This window comes from Mya arenaria, chromosome 2, assembly GCF_026914265.1.
Source record: "Mya arenaria isolate MELC-2E11 chromosome 2, ASM2691426v1".
NCBI classification, from domain to species: domain Eukaryota; kingdom Metazoa; phylum Mollusca; class Bivalvia; order Myida; family Myidae; genus Mya; species Mya arenaria.
Window position 1 is genome coordinate 12,931,652 of NC_069123.1, and position 21,632 is coordinate 12,953,283.

Below are 21,632 nucleotides of genomic sequence, written 5' to 3' on the forward strand. Positions count from 1 at the left end.
AACACACACCGGAAAGTGTTAAAATAAAATTGTTCATAAAAAAGAGTACAGTTGACACTTGGTTCATTTCAGTAAATCTTTTTATGCGTTGTGACTAAGCGGTTTTAAAGTGGGCTCTGAACATCGCATTGATGATATCTAGGTGGAAAACCTTTCGACATGTTTATTAGTTCTACGGCGACATAGGTCTACAACCAGAGAGTGTGTGACAGAGGTACGTCATTGACTTGATATATTGGGTTATTATGTCTCAATTCAATATGTATCTGAAGACAATATAAAACAAATATGCAAATAAATTACACCCATTTCCTTTTATAGGTTGTCCCTCGAATCAACTCATAAACTACCGTGATTGAAGATTAATCACTTTTCAAAGGATGTATGCAGAGGCCAAATAGTTTTCGTACAATTTCCCTCCTGATTTTAATTTCGAGGCAGAAGAAAAGCTAAGGGAACAAACTGTAAAAGTTTACTTATTTGACGTAAATTATATAAGTATAAGCACACTTTGTAAAGATACGAACAAGCAAGACAAGGGATACTGGGCTTGTCCCTGTGGTTTGCAATGTTTTTTTAGTGATCTCTAAATATGTGTATACTACTAACGCATTCTTGTAACCCTACGTTTAATTTATCAACATATGTTATCGTGTGCATGTGTGACCTGTCTGTATTGTTTGTACAATGTGAGTCTCTCGGTCAGTGACTGTTAGGGTTTTGTTAGGGTCATTGTTAGTGATTGGCTACAGGGCTACAACATCTCTTTAGCTTCTATGGTAGGATTTTAAGAATGATTTTCAGAGAACAATACTCTGAGTGTATAACAAAAGTTTTGCTTCATTGACAGAAAAAATCATGCTAATCCTTATCCTAGACTAGTATAATATGCAATACATCGTCGTAGTCATTGAAAATAACCATGTCAGGCTTTAGCTATGTACCTTTAAACAGGAACGTTGTTGATTGTTTTACTACTTGTCTTGTGTTTTAATGCCACATTTCTTAACTCAATGCGTGTGTTTAGTAAATAATTATGTCTAAAATGAATTTTGCCAGAATATGTCAAAACAAGTATCTTGATGCCATAATTACTTTTGTCTGGAGAACTTACCTATTATTATAACTAACTTATCTATTTTAATATTCATCTGATATTGAACAAATATATTGTTATGAGCACCGATATTCTTCCGAAATACTGTACCAAAGTACTCCACAAGAATTCTAAGCTTGCTCTGATAAAATCAGACGTTCGACGTGTTTCCAATGCAATGGATGGAGTTTTAACTTTCAGAACATGACATTTAATTTAATTCGAAAATTGTTACAGCTGCCAAAAAACGTCAAGCACTTTCCTTACCATAACGGATATATAAAAGGTATCAATATCTTGTTTGAGAAAACAGCAAAAAACACAATCAAAATCTTTTGAAACGTTACGTTACAATATAAATTACAGAATTGAACCCGGCAGTTTTAATAACTTTGAGCTTGTTTTATTAAACAACAAAATGGAAACTACCCGGACAAGCCAAGTAGACTAAAATTCAACAATGATAATGTTCTACAGCCAAACAAACACGACCTGAGAGAAAAATGACAAGACAACATACCAAGGTGAATTATTTTTTAAATTTTGTGTGACTGAAAATCCCTGTTACTTTTCGTGTTAACGCGAGACGTTTTCTTTCCTTATCGCCCCGAAACCACTCAGCAAGAAACAAAGTGACTTTAGACCGCAGGCAATGCTATCATAAATAATGTCTATTCCATGATTTATACGTTATATTAACATAAAAACATTGGTTTATGGATATGTTTATCAACAGAAAAGTATTTTTTGTGAAGAAAAACAAACACACAACAAGAACAACAACCAAAAACTGTGTCATTCTAAATATCTTTATCTGTGCTATGCCTTACAAAGGGCGACGGACGAGCAAAGCACAATTCATTGCCATCTACTTAATATATAAAAACCAAAGCAATTCCATTTCAAGGAAACATTTTTATGCTTCATGACGAATGCAAATACAAATTTGAGCACTAACAAACTTTTTTTTGGATGTTAAATGTTTCGGATGAAGACAATTATGTGATATTAACAAAAGTACACCACAATATTAGGTACACTCTCCATAAAACGTTTGCTGTCTCTCTCTCCAATTTTATGTCTTACATATTGCTTATTTTTAATATTTCTATTTTCTCATAGAATTAGAACAGATCATTTCTGATTCCCATGCATGTGCTCAATTGGCATTTGTGTTTATAGCTGCAACATCAATCCTTTAGAATGTAATGTGATGTTATGGGACAGGGCCGTATCTGATGTTGGAAAAACTCCTTATCGAATCCTTTTGCACTCTTTTTTTGTATAAATATTGAACTACACCACAGCCTGGAATAGAAGACAAGTACGATGTAAACTTCTGCTGCAGTACGATTACAGTATTTACTTTTTTAGTTAAGTGAAAATTGTAAACTAAAACATTACTATGATGATTTTTTATGCGTATATCCTGCTATGGATTTTATTAATTTGTAAAATTAGGTCAAATGTACGTAGTATTACTATTATAAAATATTAATCTGATAGTAATTACATCTTGTTCATTATTATTCGTTTTTAATTCGGCATAATATCTATGCATGTTTAATAGTACTAAACCTAATTTCTAATTGGATGCAGATTTCATTTGAGTTTTCGAAACAGTTCTCAAGCATTGCCAAACCAAGGCACTAGGAAACAAGGAACTAGTTATATTACGGGGAAGTCATTCAATTACGATATGAAACAAATCCGTCTACCAAACTCAAGCACTGTTTTGAAACGTAAAACCCCAAATGCATAATTAAAACTTTAAATTCTAAAGCAATATTGGCTACGAAAATGATAACAAAGACACTCCTAAATTTCGTACTTACATACACTAGCCACCATACTAGTAGCCTCACACTAACCATCATTAGCCTGGTAGCCCACATTATTTATATATCACATGACGGCTGTTATGGGTAGAGGAATAATTTGTTAAAATTAACGGCCGACTAAAATAAGGCAACGCTGCAGAGCCTTTATTGTTTTTGCATACCTATGATTTAAAGTAGACTATTTACATTTGGGGCGGTATTCATAAAACTTTCATTTTGTAATTATCTCTTTAGTTATTTGAAATAAAAGATAGAAAACTAATTTAAGGGTATGTTTCTAAGAAATATTTATAATATGGACGGTCTAAACGCCATTCATATAATTTAGGATTAAACGGATAGGATAATTGTGCATAATAGATAATAAATTCATTACCTTTTACGATCGAGTGATGCTTGTGCCTGGAGTTTGCCTAGATTCGGGAGTTTTCAATTGAAGATTATACAAACAGCATTTGAGCTATTGCCGTATAATGTAAGTCGTCCATCATTTGGATCCAAAGAGGTGTTTGTGCATTTTAAAAATAAGCGTCGATTTTATTTCTATATTCAGTTTATTTCATTCACCATTAAGTTAAGTTTTACATGGATAACATTTTTGAATAACTTCAAAATGACGCTTCCATCATGTGCTCTTCTATAAATTTGTTTATCAATATCATAATGTTTAAATAAAAAAGCTCTCGGAGAAAACTTAACATTTGTAGCTTTAATAATTAAACTTTACTACTAGCATTTTTTGTATAATTGCTTGGTGGAATTATGGATGAAATAACTTATGGTTTTACATTGATTTACTAGGTAAAAAATCCTCGTAATCCCATTTTGCACACTTACAAAATATCGCCAATTATCTCTTCGCACTTCAAACTTATCTTTATTTGCTATACTGTTCAACAGAAAAATAAACTACACACACAAACTTTTACTTGCTGTGTACTTGCAGTATATTATTTCACTGCTTTTTATTTATTACGGATGTCTAGTTTCACTCTGTTTGAAATGCATACTTATTGCAGATAGATAGATAATTCTTTATTTCCTCCTTTGAAGAAGAAATTGAACATACATATACATATACATAATTACAAGAGAGATCGAGTATGTACATATATACATGGAAAAGAGTTGTATGACTTAATTACATGTGATTTATAAGACAGTGGAAATAGACCAATGTCTATAAGTAAATATATCTACGAGTAAATACATACATATATGTATGCCTTTCCATGTCAGTTTCATCAGGAGAATAATGGTCAGTAAAATAATGTTTCCATTCTTCGTTTATTTCTTCCGGTGTATTGCAAGTTTTACCAAAGAAATTCATTTCAAATTTAACTTTTTTGCGCTTTTTATTTATAAGCTTCCAGAATTGATTTTTATCCATTTCTGCTCTTTTGTCTATCTCTTGTGAATTAATTGTGTTAAGATGAAATACAAATTTTCAAGACTTATTATTCACAACTATTTGCAAAATATTTTGAAAACAATAATGATGAGTTCTAAATAATGCAATAAACACATTCGTGGTAATTACTAATTGGAAACTCAGAAAAAACGAACTGTAAATCATTATTTAACATAGTATTGAAAGATAATCAAATTACTCACAATTTATAATCCACCTAAAATGGCAAACGCGCTAGTAAATATATGGTTCATAGAGAATAGCAGAGCAGGCCAGACTCTTGTTCTAAATGGCAACATATACAGCCTGAAAACCAGAATCGCTACTGGAACTGTGTCAACAAAATTTGCAATGCAAGAATCAACACGAGGAATGGTCTTCCTACCATAATCGCTGGTGAACACAATCACCCAAGAGATGACAGCGGCATTGTTACGGCAGACATCCCGGGTGGCCTGAGAAAGCACGTACAGGGGTCAACACAGCCGGTGACATCCATCTTCAATGATATGACCCTGTGCCAGTGTCTCGGTTTAAGGACTATGTAACTGAGCACTGGGAAGAGGGAGACCGCCGAGCCTGGAACCACTACGACAATGATGGTCCACGCACTAGATATCATGTTGAGAGTTGGCAATATAAAATTAATAACAAAGTGCGCCACTGCCACCCTTATGTATACACTTGTACTCTTGAAGACATTGTCCAGAAAGAGCAGGCTGCTAATGAGGCCAAGATACTCCAGCACCCTAATGGTGGAAAGCAGCGGTCAAGAAACCGGGTCTACCTGCCCTTGAGTAAAGGCTCATCAGGCTTAAAGGGACTGTACCCCAGATTGGCACCAAAACAAGTTTTTTCTGTAACGAATCTCAGGACAATTATTTAATAAAATAAAACTCTTTGATATCATCATTGTAAATAAAATACCAAAATGTAATAAAAAAAACAATCGAGTCGGAGACCGGGTTCGAACCGGGGTCGCCAAAATTGCAATCCAGTGTTGTATCCACTGTGCTACGATGTCTTACTCGTAACGGATGGAATACTTCAGCTATATACCTAACTTGGTAATATCACGTGATAACATCGACTAGCCAATCACGCATAAGGAATGAAATCTACTAGGTAGACATACCTAGTAATATTTTTTAATGGAAAAATACCAAAAACCTGCAAAAAAATAAATTAATTGTAAACTATGTGGTACTTCAGTCAGTAAGTTTCAATGCATTGTACACATCGATACCAAGTTTATGTCAGTTTTCGACAATTTTCTTTTTTTTTGGATATTACATCATACGGAGTACCGCCCCTTTAAGCAAACTGTTGTATTATGAATTAATACATGTTTTAATTTCGTATCTATCAATATTGTCTTTCTACAGATTTTTAGAGTACATTACATTCTTGCATTTTAATTTATGTGAACTTGTATGAATTGCAAATAAAAATCAGCTCGATATTTGTGTTATTTTACGATATCTAAGAATACTTTTTTCTCAAAACTCCCAAACCCAACTTCTATAGCAAATATTAGCGGTTGGGAAAGTGGGAACATACTGTTCAAATATAGAAACTATGGAAGCGCTAATTAGGCTTCAACCAATATCAACTTCATGATATCCATGTTGTGTTGTTTTATAAGTGTTCATGTATGTCGGAAACCTATGGAATAATGCAAAGGCATGACTGCATTATAGCTATTTATGCTTTGTTATAATTATGTAGTTTAGGCAAAATCTGATGATCTCGAAATATTTCAATATTTTTTAATAACGATGCATTTTAACGAAGAAATATAATCAAAGAATGGACCTCCGAAAACCTTTCAGCATTGTCTCAAGGGCATATCACAATACATGGAAACACATTAAAAATACCTCTGAACATGTAAAAGCCATGTTTTCATTGATATATAATTATTATGTTAACTAACACATTTTCCTCTGGTCCGGGCAACCGCCGTCCCGGCTATATCAATAAGTGATCTCGGCTGTTATCAGGTAAAGTCCAGGCAACAACGGTCCTGGTTTTTTCAATAAGGGATCCCGGAAGTTTTTAGCCAAGGTTCTGACCACACACGATCCCGGCAGTTATCAGTTAAGTTCCTGACCAATGCCTTCCCGGCTATCTCAATAAGAGATCCCGACAGTCTTAAGCTAAAATCCCGGCCATAGCTGTCCCGGCTTGTCCCAAAAAGCGACCCGGCAGTTATCAGTTAATGTCCCGGCCACAGCGGCTTGTTTTTTTTAATAAGCGATCCCGGCAGTTATCAGTTAAGTACCCGCCTTCCCGGCTATCTCAATAAGCGATATCGACAGTCTTTAGCTAAGATCCCGGCCACAGCGGTCCCGGCTGTCCCAAAAAGCAATCCAAGCAGTTATCAGTTAAGGTCCTGGCCACAGCGGTTCCGGCTTCCTCAATAAGGGTTCCCGGCAGTCATTAGCTAAGGTCGAGGCCACAACGGTCCCGGCTTTTCTCAATAAGCGATACCGGCAGTTATCAGTTAATGTTCCGGCCACAGCTGTCCCGGCTTTTCTCAATAAGCGATACCGGCAGTCCTTAGCTAAGGTCGAGGCCACAGCGGTCACGGCTTTTTTTAATGAGCGATACCGGCAATATTAAGTTAAGGTCCCGTCCACAGCTGTCCCGGCTTTTCTCAAAAAGCGATCCCGGTAGTTAATGCCCCGGTCACAGCAGGTTTTTGGGTAAAGTTCCAGCTACAGCGGTCCCGGCTTTTCTCAGCCCCTGGCGTTAAGAGTTTATTTCAAAACCACGCGAAACGTCAGGTTTTAGCCCAGATTTTAATAGAAATTCGGAAAAATACCAACTTAAATATATGTGCTACTCAACTTCTCGGTGCTCTCAGAAGCCCCTAGTCAAGACTGCTTGAGGACAAATGTGAATACATCATAATTACGTTTATGACACAAACCACAATGACGAATATTTTATTATCTATTCAAACTCATTCACTGTGAATACGCACCTTCTATTCTATGGCATTTTAGTAATCTTTATAAAGATCAGTTGAACAATAGCAGAGAGGCTATGCAGGTTTTAAGCAGGTATGTTAACGGAAATTTCAGACCACATGCAAATAATGTGAATTTCTATCTGATCAATACACCACATACAGTATAACGTTATGCACTAAATCTGTATATATTACGCGCAGTCGTTTAACGCCCGATTGCTCTAATTTGTTTTTAAGTTTAAGATACTTATATTAAACAGAGGATATAACATGAGCAGTCATAAAATGTGAATTTTTTAAACTCGTTTCCTAAAAATCTATAGACGGAAACTCGCAATGTTTCATTTTGGTCGGTTGTTTGAAAACAAGTAAGTTAAAGGTCGTATTAATTACCACTTTTGTAATTAACATCCTCCCATTTAGTCTATATGTATAAACAAGTCCAGCTTTATTTCAGGTGAAATCAAGCGTGAGCTCTTGGAACTCTTTGCTGGATTATGTAATATGTATAAATCATGTATATATAATTTAAAAATGTAAATTTAACGATCGACTGATATATACTACAAATTCATGTGACGTATGCGGTGATTAGATATTGATTTATTTATACGAGTCTTTTATGAAAGTATAAAACGAAAGTAGTCTCTTGGAACTGAAATATCATTTCATTTCGACAGGTGTACCTAATGATCTTGCAAGTATGATGGTTTTTTTTGGTTTTACTTACATTCTACAGCCAACCGCAAGTGTTTAGGCGTTAACGTTATTTTTCAGCTAGTAAATATGTGATATGGAATTATTTTGTTATTAAACAATAAGAAAATGTCAACACATTATATCATTATAACGATAGTTGAGTTTAGATTAAGTGATACGGCATGTAAACGAGATTTGTTGTTGTGTTTTAGACATGGAATATGACGAGAAGAAAGTAAGACCGGCTTCCACGAGAGCGTTGTTAAGGCAACATGTGGAGGAACAGAGTGACCTTTGTGACCTTGTGGTCAAACATGGACTCTGGGCAAGGCTAAGATTACAATTTGTTATACTTAGAAACTATAATTTCCAAAACTTTAAAAATGGTGCGTTAAGCGATTTTAGGGTAAAAAATCAAGGTTGACTTACCAGAATAAAAATACAATGGAAACCACAGGGACAAGCCAAATAGCCTAAATGTATACACACATTTTTATTTGTTATATGAAATCAGAGCATGCCTATGCATACACCAGCATGCCCTGGTGGTCCTCGAAATGGCTTCAATCTGTGGTTTGACTAAGGATTGGCGTCATACTGAGAAACACTAGTAGAAATACTAGTATTAATACATCGCGAAATTGGATCACCGCAGTAATAAAAGTTTTCGTAATTAAAATCTGTTTAAAAGCTAGTCTCAACCGAATAAAATTTGAGAAAAAAAGTAAAATACTTATTTATTTATTACTGACTTTACAAAATATTCTAATTATCGATTATTAAAACATAGTATATCTTTTTTGCTTTAGTACAAGCGGTATCACGCATGTGTCCTGTGTGCTAGTCCGTTCATCCAGGCTATGATTAGAAACAACTTTGATGAAAAGACCAACGGTATGTTAGAGTGGAGTTGTATCTATGACCTCATTTCTATGTTCTTGCCTGATACCACTCAGGAAATTATACAAAAGTGGCATTGTGTTGTCTCATTCCCATGAACAGGGACGTCTGTACAAATAACTTGTGGTAAACTTGGCTGTTCCACTTTATTAAGTAATTTCACTATGGTCGAAGTGAAAACAACTTCGGGATAGAATAATGTTTTGTTAGTGGTATCATCAAATCTTTCACAATCCCACCTGTCGGGACACAACAGCAACCATTTACCCGTGCAAAATTGTAAAATACAGTATTGATAAAAAATGCAATCACAGCCATTTTCATTCAACGAAAAATGTTCACCATGTTCACTTAAATCAGAGATCCTATATCACTGCTTCAACTGTTATTATCAAAACGACAATGCCCAGGGCTCTGTTTCGATAAGATATCAATAAGTCGTAAACCTTATGCTGATTAAGAGTGCTTGTGTACACCAGTACAGTGACGGGCAGATCTTATTGAAACGTAGTTTCAACGAAAACTGATACCACTATGATATCTTGTTGCCAAGCGCCAAGATCATAACATTTATGGAAATGGGTAAAAATATGTTGTTCTGAATGGAAAAATACCCGTTTATTTAATATTCCCTATGTATATTAGGATCCAGTAAGTTTAATCTATCGAATGATAACTTACCACGACAGTTTGACTTCTACATTTTCAATTCATTGATCTTTTATAAATTTGATATCAATTGTCGTATGCATGCTCAGTACTTAAGTTCAAACGTTCAAAGAGAAATTCAGTGAGTAGCATAACCAGTTCATACAATTTGGTTTGTCTATGTTGTTTTGAAATTATGTGTCTCTCGTTCAATGTCTGTTTGGCTTTGACCTTGAACCTTTAAACAAAGTCATCGTTAAATGTATTGCTACCAGGCTTATCACCGAAGTTTTCAATGTATTGCTGACTACTACAATACGCCGAAAACCTATAACAAGTACAATTGAGTTTCAGGGTGTTTGGAGCTGAATCTTGGGTCCCCTGAATCCATCGATATGGCGATAATGTTCTTGTATGGAAAGTGTCCCGAGTTGACTATGGAAAATGTATCCGCCGTAATCAATCTGGCCGAGTTTCTGTTGATTCCAAATCTGAAAGCGTTATGTACAAACTGGATAAAAGAGATCAATGTAAGTGAGGACAACGTTGAAAAATTGCTACATCTCACAAGCCTTTTTGATTTTGAAATGCCCTCATTGACTGAATACATTAGGCAACATTTGACAGACTTGTTAGAAGGCAATCAGTTACTGACAATCACGGCTGATACACTTGTTACTGTATTGACGGATGAAACCCTCTCTTTTCTCACGTCGGATACAACGTTTGGATTCCTTATGAAGTGGGTAGAACTCTGCCCCGAAAAGAGAAAATCAAAGCTCAGTGACATACTTTCGTGCATAGAACTGACAAAAGTTAATGCTTCACTGATAAATAAGGCAAAAGAGGATCAAAACTTTGAAGGATTCGAAAGCTTATTTGAAACCGTTGCTGGCGGTGAAAACACAGAAACAATGCAGACTGTATTGGTCACACTCAACGGATATGATTACGAAGAATTCTGGCTGTTTGATCTTGAAAAGGAAAGATGGTTCAGAATAGAAGCAAGTATTGACAGACAATTCGACGAAGTATTTCCGACCACAATCAATGAGTCCACTCTTTGTCTAGTGGAGACATCATATGACAGATGTACTGTACGTCTTCAAGATTTTACAGCCGACCAGTATTCCTGCACTTCCCTCCTTCTCACTACTTGTCATGATCAAAATTCACAGACATTCGATGATATCTTTATATCAGGAAAACATTGTTATGTTGTTTCTATTAATTCTGTGGAATCGACGAGGTTCGAAGAGGAACAAGTCCGCATGCAAAACGCGAACGAGGAACAATTGCGTCTGATGTCAATGCTGGGTGGTCCTATCACGCTGATGGATGATCTCGGAATTGCAGGGGGAGTACACAAATACTTAGAACAAAAACCTACCCTCTTCTCCGGAGCACTCAGCGAACATGGTGAGCAAACAATATTGACACCACTGTTTTCGTTGAATGTAAGTTTTGGTGTGAAAGTTGTTGCAAATGATGTAAAATTAATAGCGCTTTTTTCCGAAAATGGTCATTTCTTTTGCATTTATGACGAAATTTCTAGTACGATGAAAAAGATGGAACTTGAAATAGGTTGCAATGATGTGGTAAGTCCATTCAAAGACGGGTTTGCTATATACAATAACGATAGGATACTGTATATAAGATCAAATAAAGGTCCTCTCATTGAAAGGAAATTGACAGTTCATGAGACAATTCTTTGCGAGGACGGTTCCAGTTTGTTTAGCAGGTTTGCAATAGCTGGAAACAAATGGCTTCGTATAAGAACAAATTATGGAATATTCCGCGAAGTCCATTTCGATTACACGTTTGATGAGTTAGGAAGGAAGAATCCAAACTATGCCGAATGGAAACAAATCCCCCTTCCGAATGATTCCGTAGATGATCTTATGGTTAGCAGAATGCAAGAAATAGCGATTCCCCGCTCAAAACTGAAATGTCATGTGGAGTGCCCGCACTGTGTCCGTATCAAACAGGAAAGACGCAGCACCAGGCGCTTTGCTGAGAAAAGCAGAAATCGAGATTGGAGCACTGATGATGACGATTCTGAGGATGACGTTGTCGTTGGAGATTTCACCAGCAGCTATTTTCATGACATTTATGATTTTTTTAATCATATCAGTTCAGAAATAGAGGACTCCATATAAGAATCCGGGGTTAAAATGATCGATATTATACGGTTGCCTTTTAGTTATTAGCTTAACAACAACTGCATGGCGATTCAAAGAATACCGTGTATGTTTTTGCGCTCAACTTGTATGTCAGTGGACCTGAACGAAGTTGAATGTTTAAATACTTTGAAAATATTCAACTTACAGCAAAATTGCAAATACATGCATTAAAGTATGTTAATAATCGTTTATAAAATATCATGCATAACAATTAATATTGATAACAAGTAGTATTATATAAAGGTGCAACGTTTCAGAGCTGAGACTCAACGGTTTGAAGAAAGCAGTCAAGATTGTAACTCAAGTCGTGGTTAAATATTGAAATATGTATGATTGATTAGATCTGCGTTAAATGTTTAGAAGTTGTGTTTTGCAATCTGACCAAAGAATTCGAGAATTCCCATGCCTTACATTTATGAAATATATGTATTCTAATTAGAGTTGTGTTGTTTAAAAAATAATCAATTTGATAATTTTCGTGGACATCTGTAGGATTTTACTTTATACCCAACAACGGTGCTATTGATGCATGGAACTGTTGCTTAAGTACTACTTTTCAAGACTGATTACAGTTTATTATAGTGCAATGTGTATCACTCGTCACGCTATTTGATGTATAACTAATATACGACGTGTTTTTAACAACAGTTATTTATGGCCAGTCCCAATTTTGTGTATACATGAACTAAAAGTGAAAAAAGGAAAAGTAACATAATATTATGTTTGTAAATACACACTATATTTAAAGTTAACTTTGTCATAGGAGTTTGAATATATTACCTGCCGACTGGGTTTTGAATTTTGAAAATATTTCATTGGTATTACAAAAGTTTATTTTGCTAGTAGTTTTCCTCATTGTCGTTTCTCATAGATCGGAATAATGGAAACAGTTATGTTTTTAAGAATTATTTATAATATGGACGATACAAATGAAAATCGTATCAATCGTATCAATCGTAGGATCAAACGGATAGGCATGTATTGCATAATAGAGAATAATCACCTGTAGCGATCGAGTGATGCTTTTAAGTTAAGTGTTTGTGCATTTAAGAAATAAGCGTCGATTTAATTTCTTTATTTTATATCTAACACCCTGCTTATTTTTACTATTTTTATCATCATCTATTGCATTACGCGATTTGAAAATTAGAAACCACTTTTCTCATAAACAATAACACATTATTTCTCATTCCTAAACTTTTGAAATATGATATTTGTTTTCATAGCTGCAACATATAATATACTATTTCCATAACACGTTTGCTCCCTCTATCTCTTTTTTGATTCCTATGCATGTGCTCAATTGAAAAATGACATTGGTTTTCATAGCTGTAACAACAATCACTTAGCTTATTATGTGACGTTTTGGAAAGGGCCGTTACTGATTTTCGAAAAACTTCTTGCCCCATTCCTTTGCACTTGTCGTTTTTTATATGAACGTTAACATTCTAACATTGAACTACACCAATGCAGACCGTCATTAGAGACAATTATTACGGTTATATATTTTTTCTGCCATTAATGACATCTTGTCTTTTTTATTTTTTTTCAATTCGTCATAACATGTTTGCATATTTAATAGTTCTCAATCTAAATTCTAATTGCATGCAGATTGCATTTGTTATGTCGGAAAAAGTTATGAAGCATTGCAAAAACAAGGCAGAGGAACTAGTTCAATTACGAGCAAGTATTACCATCACGATTTGAAACAAGTACGTCTAACAGACTCAATCACAGTTTTGAAACGTAAAATGCAGAATACAGCCTTTAAAGCAGTCATTGTAACGAAAACAAAAACAAAGATTTCGTACTTAAATATACTAGCCATCGTACAAGTACAAAAAACAATCACTGATTTTCGTTCAAGCGACGAACTAACCTTCAAGAAATTAATTATGTGACTGCCTCCTTCATGCAGGAAATTGTCTGTCGAAAAGGTGTGAATTTTGAATTATACGAAGTCTAGTTTCGTGTTGTTGTTTATGAATATTATGGCATTGCGTGACGAAAAGCATATTTCTTAACCAGTTTGTTAGAAAGTAGCGTGATTCTCTGGGTTTTGTTATTTCGTAAATAGGCTTAATAACACTTCGAAAGAGTGTTGACGTATTGCCATTGGATTTATTTTGTGCTTTGTAACGGAAATGCATTAATATTAAGAAGCTCTAACAGACGAACTAAATTGATGACAACGTCTTTTGTTTATCTTTTATTTGAGCAATATATTCCCTGACAGAAAACATAAACATTGATATATCGCGCAAGCCTTGACATGTACAGAGACGGAGTTTAATGAATTTAAATAAATAGCATGTTCCTAACTTAAGTTTGTTGATGTTTGATTGTCGATGCAGGGATTTCCTAATGAAGTTATAACAATCCCAGGGTATTTGATCTAAAAGTTTTTTACACCGTATGTTAGTATACTAAAGTAAATTGTAAGACACAACATAAAACAGTTATAAATGTAATATTTCCTATGATGACATATTTCTGCCTTAAGATAACCTGTTAACGTTCGCGAATTGTTTCGTGTTAACCACTTAATTTTCTCGATATTTATCTATCTTTCTAGTAAATATTCGCGTTAATGTTTTGGTAAGATAAATATCATAAGACTAAATACGGGCTTTAAAGTGCCCAGAACTGCCACCTGTTACCTTTTTTAACTGTACAACTATAACAGTTTAACTAGTTATGGTTTGTGAATTCCACTTAATAAGAAACATAATAACTGGTTAACTAGATAACATTCGTGTAACCACTTATCTATAAATGAATTTTGGCTTTTTGCAGTAACTGGTTTTCTAGTTATGATTTGCGAATTCCACTTAGTAAGTAACTTAAACACTGGTTAACTTAATATTTTCGTGTTACCAGTTACCTATAAATGCATTCCAGATTAGGCGCTAACAGGTTATTTAGTTATGATTTGCGAATGCCACTTAGTAAGCAACATACTAACTGGTTAACTATATAAGATTCGTGTTACCACCTTTTAAGTAAAATTCGCAAATCATAAGAAGATAGCCAGTTGTATAAATATATTTTTAGATTACTGGTAACACAAATCTTATCTAGCTTACCAGTTATTATGTAACTTATTAAGTAGAATTACCAGACCATAGATAAAAGCTAGATAAATATCGTGAAATTTAAGTGGTTAACACGAAACAATTCGCGAGCGCTATCAGGTTATATTACGGCAGTAATATGCAACCATAATTTCCTGCTACTATTTTGACAAAGTGTGGAGTTAAACAATTGAGGTGAAGAAATAGTGTTTTCATCTTGTATTCATATAACAACATGGAACAAATTCAATACACCCGTTTCTTCCCTTTGCTCTACAGTAAAAACTGCCATCATGCATGTCACGTGATTCTGTCCAAAACCATGTGACGTCATTCAATAAGCTTTACTAGTCTTTTATTTGAGATGTTTTTTTTCATTTATAACTTTAAAAACAAAGTGTTTTTTTAATGGAACTTTAACAAAATATCGCAAAATTTCGTGTTGAAAAATCCAAATATCGTCGTAAATGATGGCAGAGATTATCTCTGCTAGTAATGGGAGATCACTGTGTAGGAGATTGGAAAGTCTGGGCATTGTGTATCTTGTATCTATCTCCATTAAAATCATACAAAAACCGTACAGCTAATGACAAATTAATTCTAGTTACAAGTTCATATTCAAATGATTTATGAAAAAAACTTATCTTCATTCAAGATGATTTATGCTACGTTTGCAGGATTCTCTGAATGTAACGATAACACATTAGAAACGGAAATCGTTTTTCACCCTTTCAAGGAAAGGTGGTTTATTAATTGACGGCGTAAGTGGGAGGAATTGTTTATAACATACAAAAATAAATTTATAATAAGACTGAGAATTCTTTCTATTATATTCAATTGAAACTGCATAACCAAACCTAGCTTGTGAGGAAATAGTAATGCTGTTACTGCGATTACCCTTGAAAACACAGACTCAGTAAAGTACAATATTGTGTACTACAACATGTCTTCTATTTGACTTTTACAAATCCCAAAGCAGTGTATGTGATGATACTTCAGACAAATCTAATCGTACGAGCATTAAACTAATACGTCCAATACGATGATGCTATGCGTCTTGCCTGTATATATCGTAACTGTTTTTTTGTCATTTCGTATTTTCGAAATACGACAATACAAAGATACGAGAGTGGCAGTTTAAAAAGAAACGCCCATTGAGAAGGGGGCATTGGTAAAAAAAACAGCAATGTGGCGAGGGCAAAGTTAGTCCGTATGGCGGAGCAGAAATAGGAAATAACAATCCGGGGTACTTTTGCATCGACAGTTGAGATATTTTTGTATTTTCGCTTCGCCTCATGGCATATTTTCGAATTTTCTCGGCAGAAATGAGCCAACATACGTTTAAACACATTGCAATAACCTCACTATCATTTAAATTTATAAGTAAAAAACAACACCGGGAAGTGTTAAAATCAAATTGAATTCATAAAAAAGTGTACAGTATACACTAGGTTTATTTCAGTAAAACTTTTCATGCGTTGTGACTAAACAGTTTTATCGTGGGTTCAAAACATCGCATTGATGATATCTAGCTGGAAAATCTTTCGACATGTTTATTTGTTCTTCGGCGACATAGGTCTTCAACCAGAGAGTGTTTGACATAAGTACGTCATTGACTTGATATATTGGGTTATTATGTCTCAATTCAATATGTATCTGAAGACAATATAAAACAAATATGCAAATAAAATTACATCCATTTCCTTTTATAGGTTGTCCCTAGAATCAACTCATAAACTACCGAGATTAAAGATAAATCACTTTCCATAGGATGTATGCAGATGCCAACTAGTTGTTGTACGATTTTCATCCTGAATTTTATTTCTAGGCGCAAGAAAAGCTAAGCTTACGAATTGTCTATTTTTATTTACTTTGTTTTAAAATAAATTATGTAAGTATAATACTCTATGTAAAGATACGAAATAGAATAACTACAGTCGAATTCAATTTCAATAAGATTTTTCCCCATGGCAAGTGATACTGGGCTTGTCCCTGTAGTTTCAATTGTTGATTGTGATAGGTAAATATGGGGATACCCCTAGCACAATCTAATAAACCAACGTTCAATTTATCAAAAGTGCATGTGTGGTATGTTTGCATTGTTAGTACGTAAGACCGAGTATCTAGGCAAGTGTGTTATGATAGTTATGTAGTTATGACATCAAAACAGGGCATTTGTTAATTATTTGGCTTCCTGGCTACGGCAACTCTGTAGTTTCTATGGTAAGATTTTAAGAATGAATATCAAAGGACAATACTACGAGTGTATGATACAAGGTTAGCTGTAATGACAATGGCAGACCAATAGTATCACTATACTGAAATGAGATATATTCTATCGTTAGGTCATAGTTATTCAAAATAATCATGTCCGTCTGTGTTTCATGTTTTGCGTCATTATTGACAAAGGTTCGATTTTCAGTCCAATGTTACCTCATGTGAATAACTTGCATTAACATAAAGGAAGAAAGTGTATTTTCATGCCGAAAACGCAAAACAAACTTATAACATTAGCCGAAATGTGTGATGGAGATCTAGGAAAGCAATAGATAACAATAGATAACAATATCGCTGGTTAGTTTATGTTTACATTTGCTCTACTGGCACGACCTTTTCATAAAAAAAGATGACAAAGCGTTCTAATGTGTAATAACTTTACAGACTGTTGTTCAATAGAACAAGTAAAAGGCAAACTTATCAAATAGGATACACGCCCATAAAATCCGAATTTTATATTGATAATAACAAGGTTTTAGTCTTAAGCAATGCACCTTTAAACAAGGCTATTGTTGATCTGTATTTAATGCCATATTTCTTAATTTTATGCCTGTAAATAGTAAACAGTTATATCTAAGATAAATGTTGCCAGAGTATGTCAAACAAGTATCTTCACTCGACAAATACTTCAGTCTGAAAAATTTACCTTACTTATCTTTTCAAACATTCAACTGATATATAAGAAATATATTGTAATGACACCCGTACAACGAAATAAAAAATACATTTGTTTGATATTCTTCCGAAAGATAGTAATCCACAAGACCTCTAAGTATTGCTTTAAGAAAATCGGACGTGTCCAATCTGTTTCCAATGAAATGAATGAAGTATTCACTTTCAGAACATGACATTCCATTTAATATGAAAATTGTAACGGCTGCAAAGAACGTCAAGAACTTTCATTACCAAAACGGATATATGAACGTTATCATAAACTTGTCTGAGAACACAGCAAACTCAGTGGAACTCCTTTGGAACGTTAAATCACAATGGAAATTACAAAATCGAGCCCGGAGGTTTCAATAACTCTGAGCCTGTTTTTATAAAAAAAAACCACAATAATAACTACTATGACAATCCCAGTAGACTTAAATTCAACAATTATCTTTTGTTAAAGCAAAAAACGGACACGAAACAAGATACATAGACTTGTATAACATGAAAAGAAAACAATTCTGCCAATTTGCGTGACGGGTTGTAAACACGCCAAACTGTTACTTCGTCGTTTGAAGGCGATACGGTTTTAGTGTTTCGCCTCCGACACCATATGCACTACCGAAACACACACGCAGCAGGAAACAAAGCGACACAAGACAGCAGACACGGCTTACAAAAATAATGTAACGATTCCTTTCCTACTTATATTATATTAGCCTAAAACAGATGGTTTATGGATATGTTCATCAACGAAAAATATTTTCTTTGAAAACCCCCAAAAACAAACCCACAACAACAACAACCAAAAACGAACAAATCTGTGTCATTCTAAATATCTTTATCTGTGTAGTGCCTTCCAACAAATCACAATTCATAGCCATCTACTAAACATCAAAGACAACGCAATTCCATTTCAAGGAAACATTTCTATGCTTTTTGAATACAAATTTGAGCACTAACAAAAATTTCTTTATGGATGTTCGGATGATGGTAATGTTGTGATATTTTTTTTATATTATTTAAACCGTGGGCATTACGGAAATACTTTGAAGAGTACTTGCTTTCTAGGTTTTGAAGATGAATTCCTCAAACAAAATATAAGGTTGAATATAGCGTCCTTACATAACTAAAATTTCAGTCCTTTGATTTTATGAAAATTTTGCGGATTCAAGTTATCTTTGGTTGCCTAGGAATGTTCAAGCATGTGATGTCTCTTCTTCAAATACTTCACATAAGGTGATAATTTGGAAGAAAAGGTTAGCTAATACATGTTGTTTTTATTTTAGTACAAGGATGCTTTTTATTAAGAAACTCTATGACCACACAGTCTTAAACCTTTTATTCACTAAGGCAGACTGTGTGTGATGCTCATAGATTCAAACAATAACTGCATAGTATCTTTGAACAGTGTTTGCATTAGTTTATTATTATTTGTTTTATTATTAAGTTTCCTCAAGTTAATGCATACTTTGATAAGATTTACCTTTTACGTTTTTACTTTATTTAGGATTGTTTGGATAAGAGTGAGGTTTGTGAATGTAAACTTGTTTAAACCCCCAGTAAATTTACATTTTCCAAGGCGGTATCTAACAATCCTTGATTAAATACCTTGTTGTTTATACAGTATATATACACTGTCCTGTTTGTGACGTTTTGTGCTGTTGTTCCATGTTCCTTGTTTTTTTGTGCGTGTGTTCTAAGTCTTTGGCGTTCACCCTGTGCCATTAAACGGGGTTAATGTTTAAACCTTTGGCTACTGAGCTTGTTTCGGTAGTTTTTCACATAAATATCCCTCAAACATGATCAGTATCCTAACTTTTGTTATGTCAGTTGGTCAATGTCGGTGGTGATCTTCAGCTGAATATCCGATTTCGTTCAATAACTGAAGAATGCTTATATCCACGTACCTCAAAGTTGGTATCCTGATTTAATACATGTATCCGTTACCTTTGAGTCAAGTTTTAAAAACTTTCGCGACGTCTTTGATTTAAATAACAGTGCTTATTCTGGTAATTTAATTGTTTGTTCTTGTGTTATTTTTTCTTTGTTTGTTTTTTTTGTTTTGTTTTTTGTTTCTTTTGTTTTTTGTTGTTTTTTTAGGGGGGGGGGGCATAACTCGTAATAAATGTTTAAATGCCGGGCTCAGACACAAATTGTACGACTTCATTTCCAAAAAAAAAACAACTTTTCGATCTAGCACAAATTGGCGCGTTTTTCTAAAAAAAACTGCATTGAAACGTCATTTCTTTTCTCCTTTAAAATGTTATAGACTTTAATCAATGTTTTGTCGTTTTACAGTGCGACGCCACATCGTGACAGCTTTGGGTTTTGACTTGAAAATGCATATTGCTATCTACCAATGAAACGATTATCTTCTTTGTAATATACCGATAAAACATTAATATATAACGTTTAGCCGCATTTTATCAATGTTTAATGTTACGGGTTATATAATGGGAAAAAAACCGGGCGGGCGGGCTTTTGAACAATTCAAAATCCCTGGTGTTCAAGTGAGCACGTGTTCCACTTTCCGTACCAAGGCCATCATTCAATTATTTATTGAAAATGCTTTGTGATATGTTTGTGTCTCTCTTTCAGTGTTGTTTAGGCCCTAACCTTGTTACTCCAGCAGAGTATATAGTTCAATTTGTGACTACAAGGGGCTTGTCTCTGTCTAGATGTCTCATAGAAGCCTGAATAATGGTACTGCGCGAACCAATTGTGTAAATTTTATTTTTTTTATCATCGTTGATATATGCCAGTGGTGCGATAAAATGAATTTAACTTGAAAAGTTTAAAGGCCAAATGTCTAGACTAGGGATAGCAATAGCAATAATTTTGCATGCTAATAAGGCTAAGGAAAATTTATTGCATTTGACAACAACTTAATTAGAGACATAAATTTATATTTGCGAGATAAAAACATTTTTTATTAGTTGATTCTTTTTCGGACATTTTATGGCGATAGAAAAAAAATGGCTAGAAATAAAAGCATTACCACAACTTAATATTTGTGCAAAAAATAAATTTATAAATAAGGTACAGGGTAGATGTTTTCCTTTGCGCACAGAAACATGTATGTTTAGTATGATTTGTGCTCCTAAAATGAGAAGAGAGTGCATTCATAGTTTGCAATTGTATGACACTTTACGAGGGTAAATCAAATCCGTATTAATGCTCTTCTGATAAATGCTAAGCAATACAGTCAAGGTTACGTTTATTACAAGCTGTGCAGTTCCGTACAACGGGAACGCTCACAGAAAACTTCAGTCTTCAAAAGTATTCTGTATGAGTTAACCATTGCCCTTTATGCATCCATAGAATGAAATTATCGTTGATGGTTTTCGTCTATTTTTATGTATGAATGATCTACTGGCAATGCGCTTGTGTTAAAATAGCACATCTCTTATTGCCACAAACTAACCAACTTTGTCTTGCTTACTGGAAAACAAAAACAAAGAAGGAAATTTGTTCCTATTAATAATACTTGTTGAGAAATCTCTTAAATTATCTCGCAATGTCACATCACTGATAAACACCGAGACGAATCTAGTCGCCGGTTCAACTCTAAATAGACATTTTGCAAAGGAATGCTGTTGTCTGCATATCAGATGCAATGCTAACGGCCTGATTTGCTGCAGTTGACGACATTTGTAGAATGTATTGTTTCCCCTAAGAAAGTATTTGGTGGGGGAAAAGTGATCGTTCTGAAATAAACAACTTTTTAGCCATTTTGATGTGTAAGCTCCCAAGCTGGATTCTTTTAGTGCAATTATATCACACAGATTAAAATGATCAGCTTGTTTCGGTCTGTTAAAAAGGCTGTACTAAAAAGCAAAACAGGGCGTTAAGGAAGAAAATGTGTATCA

The 21,632-nt window shown here is 34.3% G+C and overlaps 2 protein-coding genes across 6 annotated transcripts in view; one reads left to right on the forward strand and one right to left on the reverse strand.

Annotated features, from left to right (window-relative positions):
- The window catches only part of LOC128223933 (N-methyl-L-tryptophan oxidase-like), a 167,352-nt gene that overhangs the window by 22,753 nt on the left and 122,967 nt on the right, over window positions 1–21,632 (reverse strand). The gene's annotated exons all lie outside the window — the stretch shown is intronic.
- LOC128223929 (uncharacterized) lies at window positions 7,596–12,166 on the forward strand. The gene is made up of 4 exons (XM_052933414.1): window positions 7,596–7,693; window positions 8,237–8,349; window positions 8,834–8,918; window positions 9,927–12,166. The coding sequence occupies exons 2-4, from the start codon at window positions 8,239–8,241 to the stop codon at window positions 11,729–11,731; spliced, it is 2,001 nt and encodes a 666-aa protein (XP_052789374.1). The 5' UTR covers window positions 7,596–7,693; window positions 8,237–8,238; the 3' UTR covers window positions 11,732–12,166.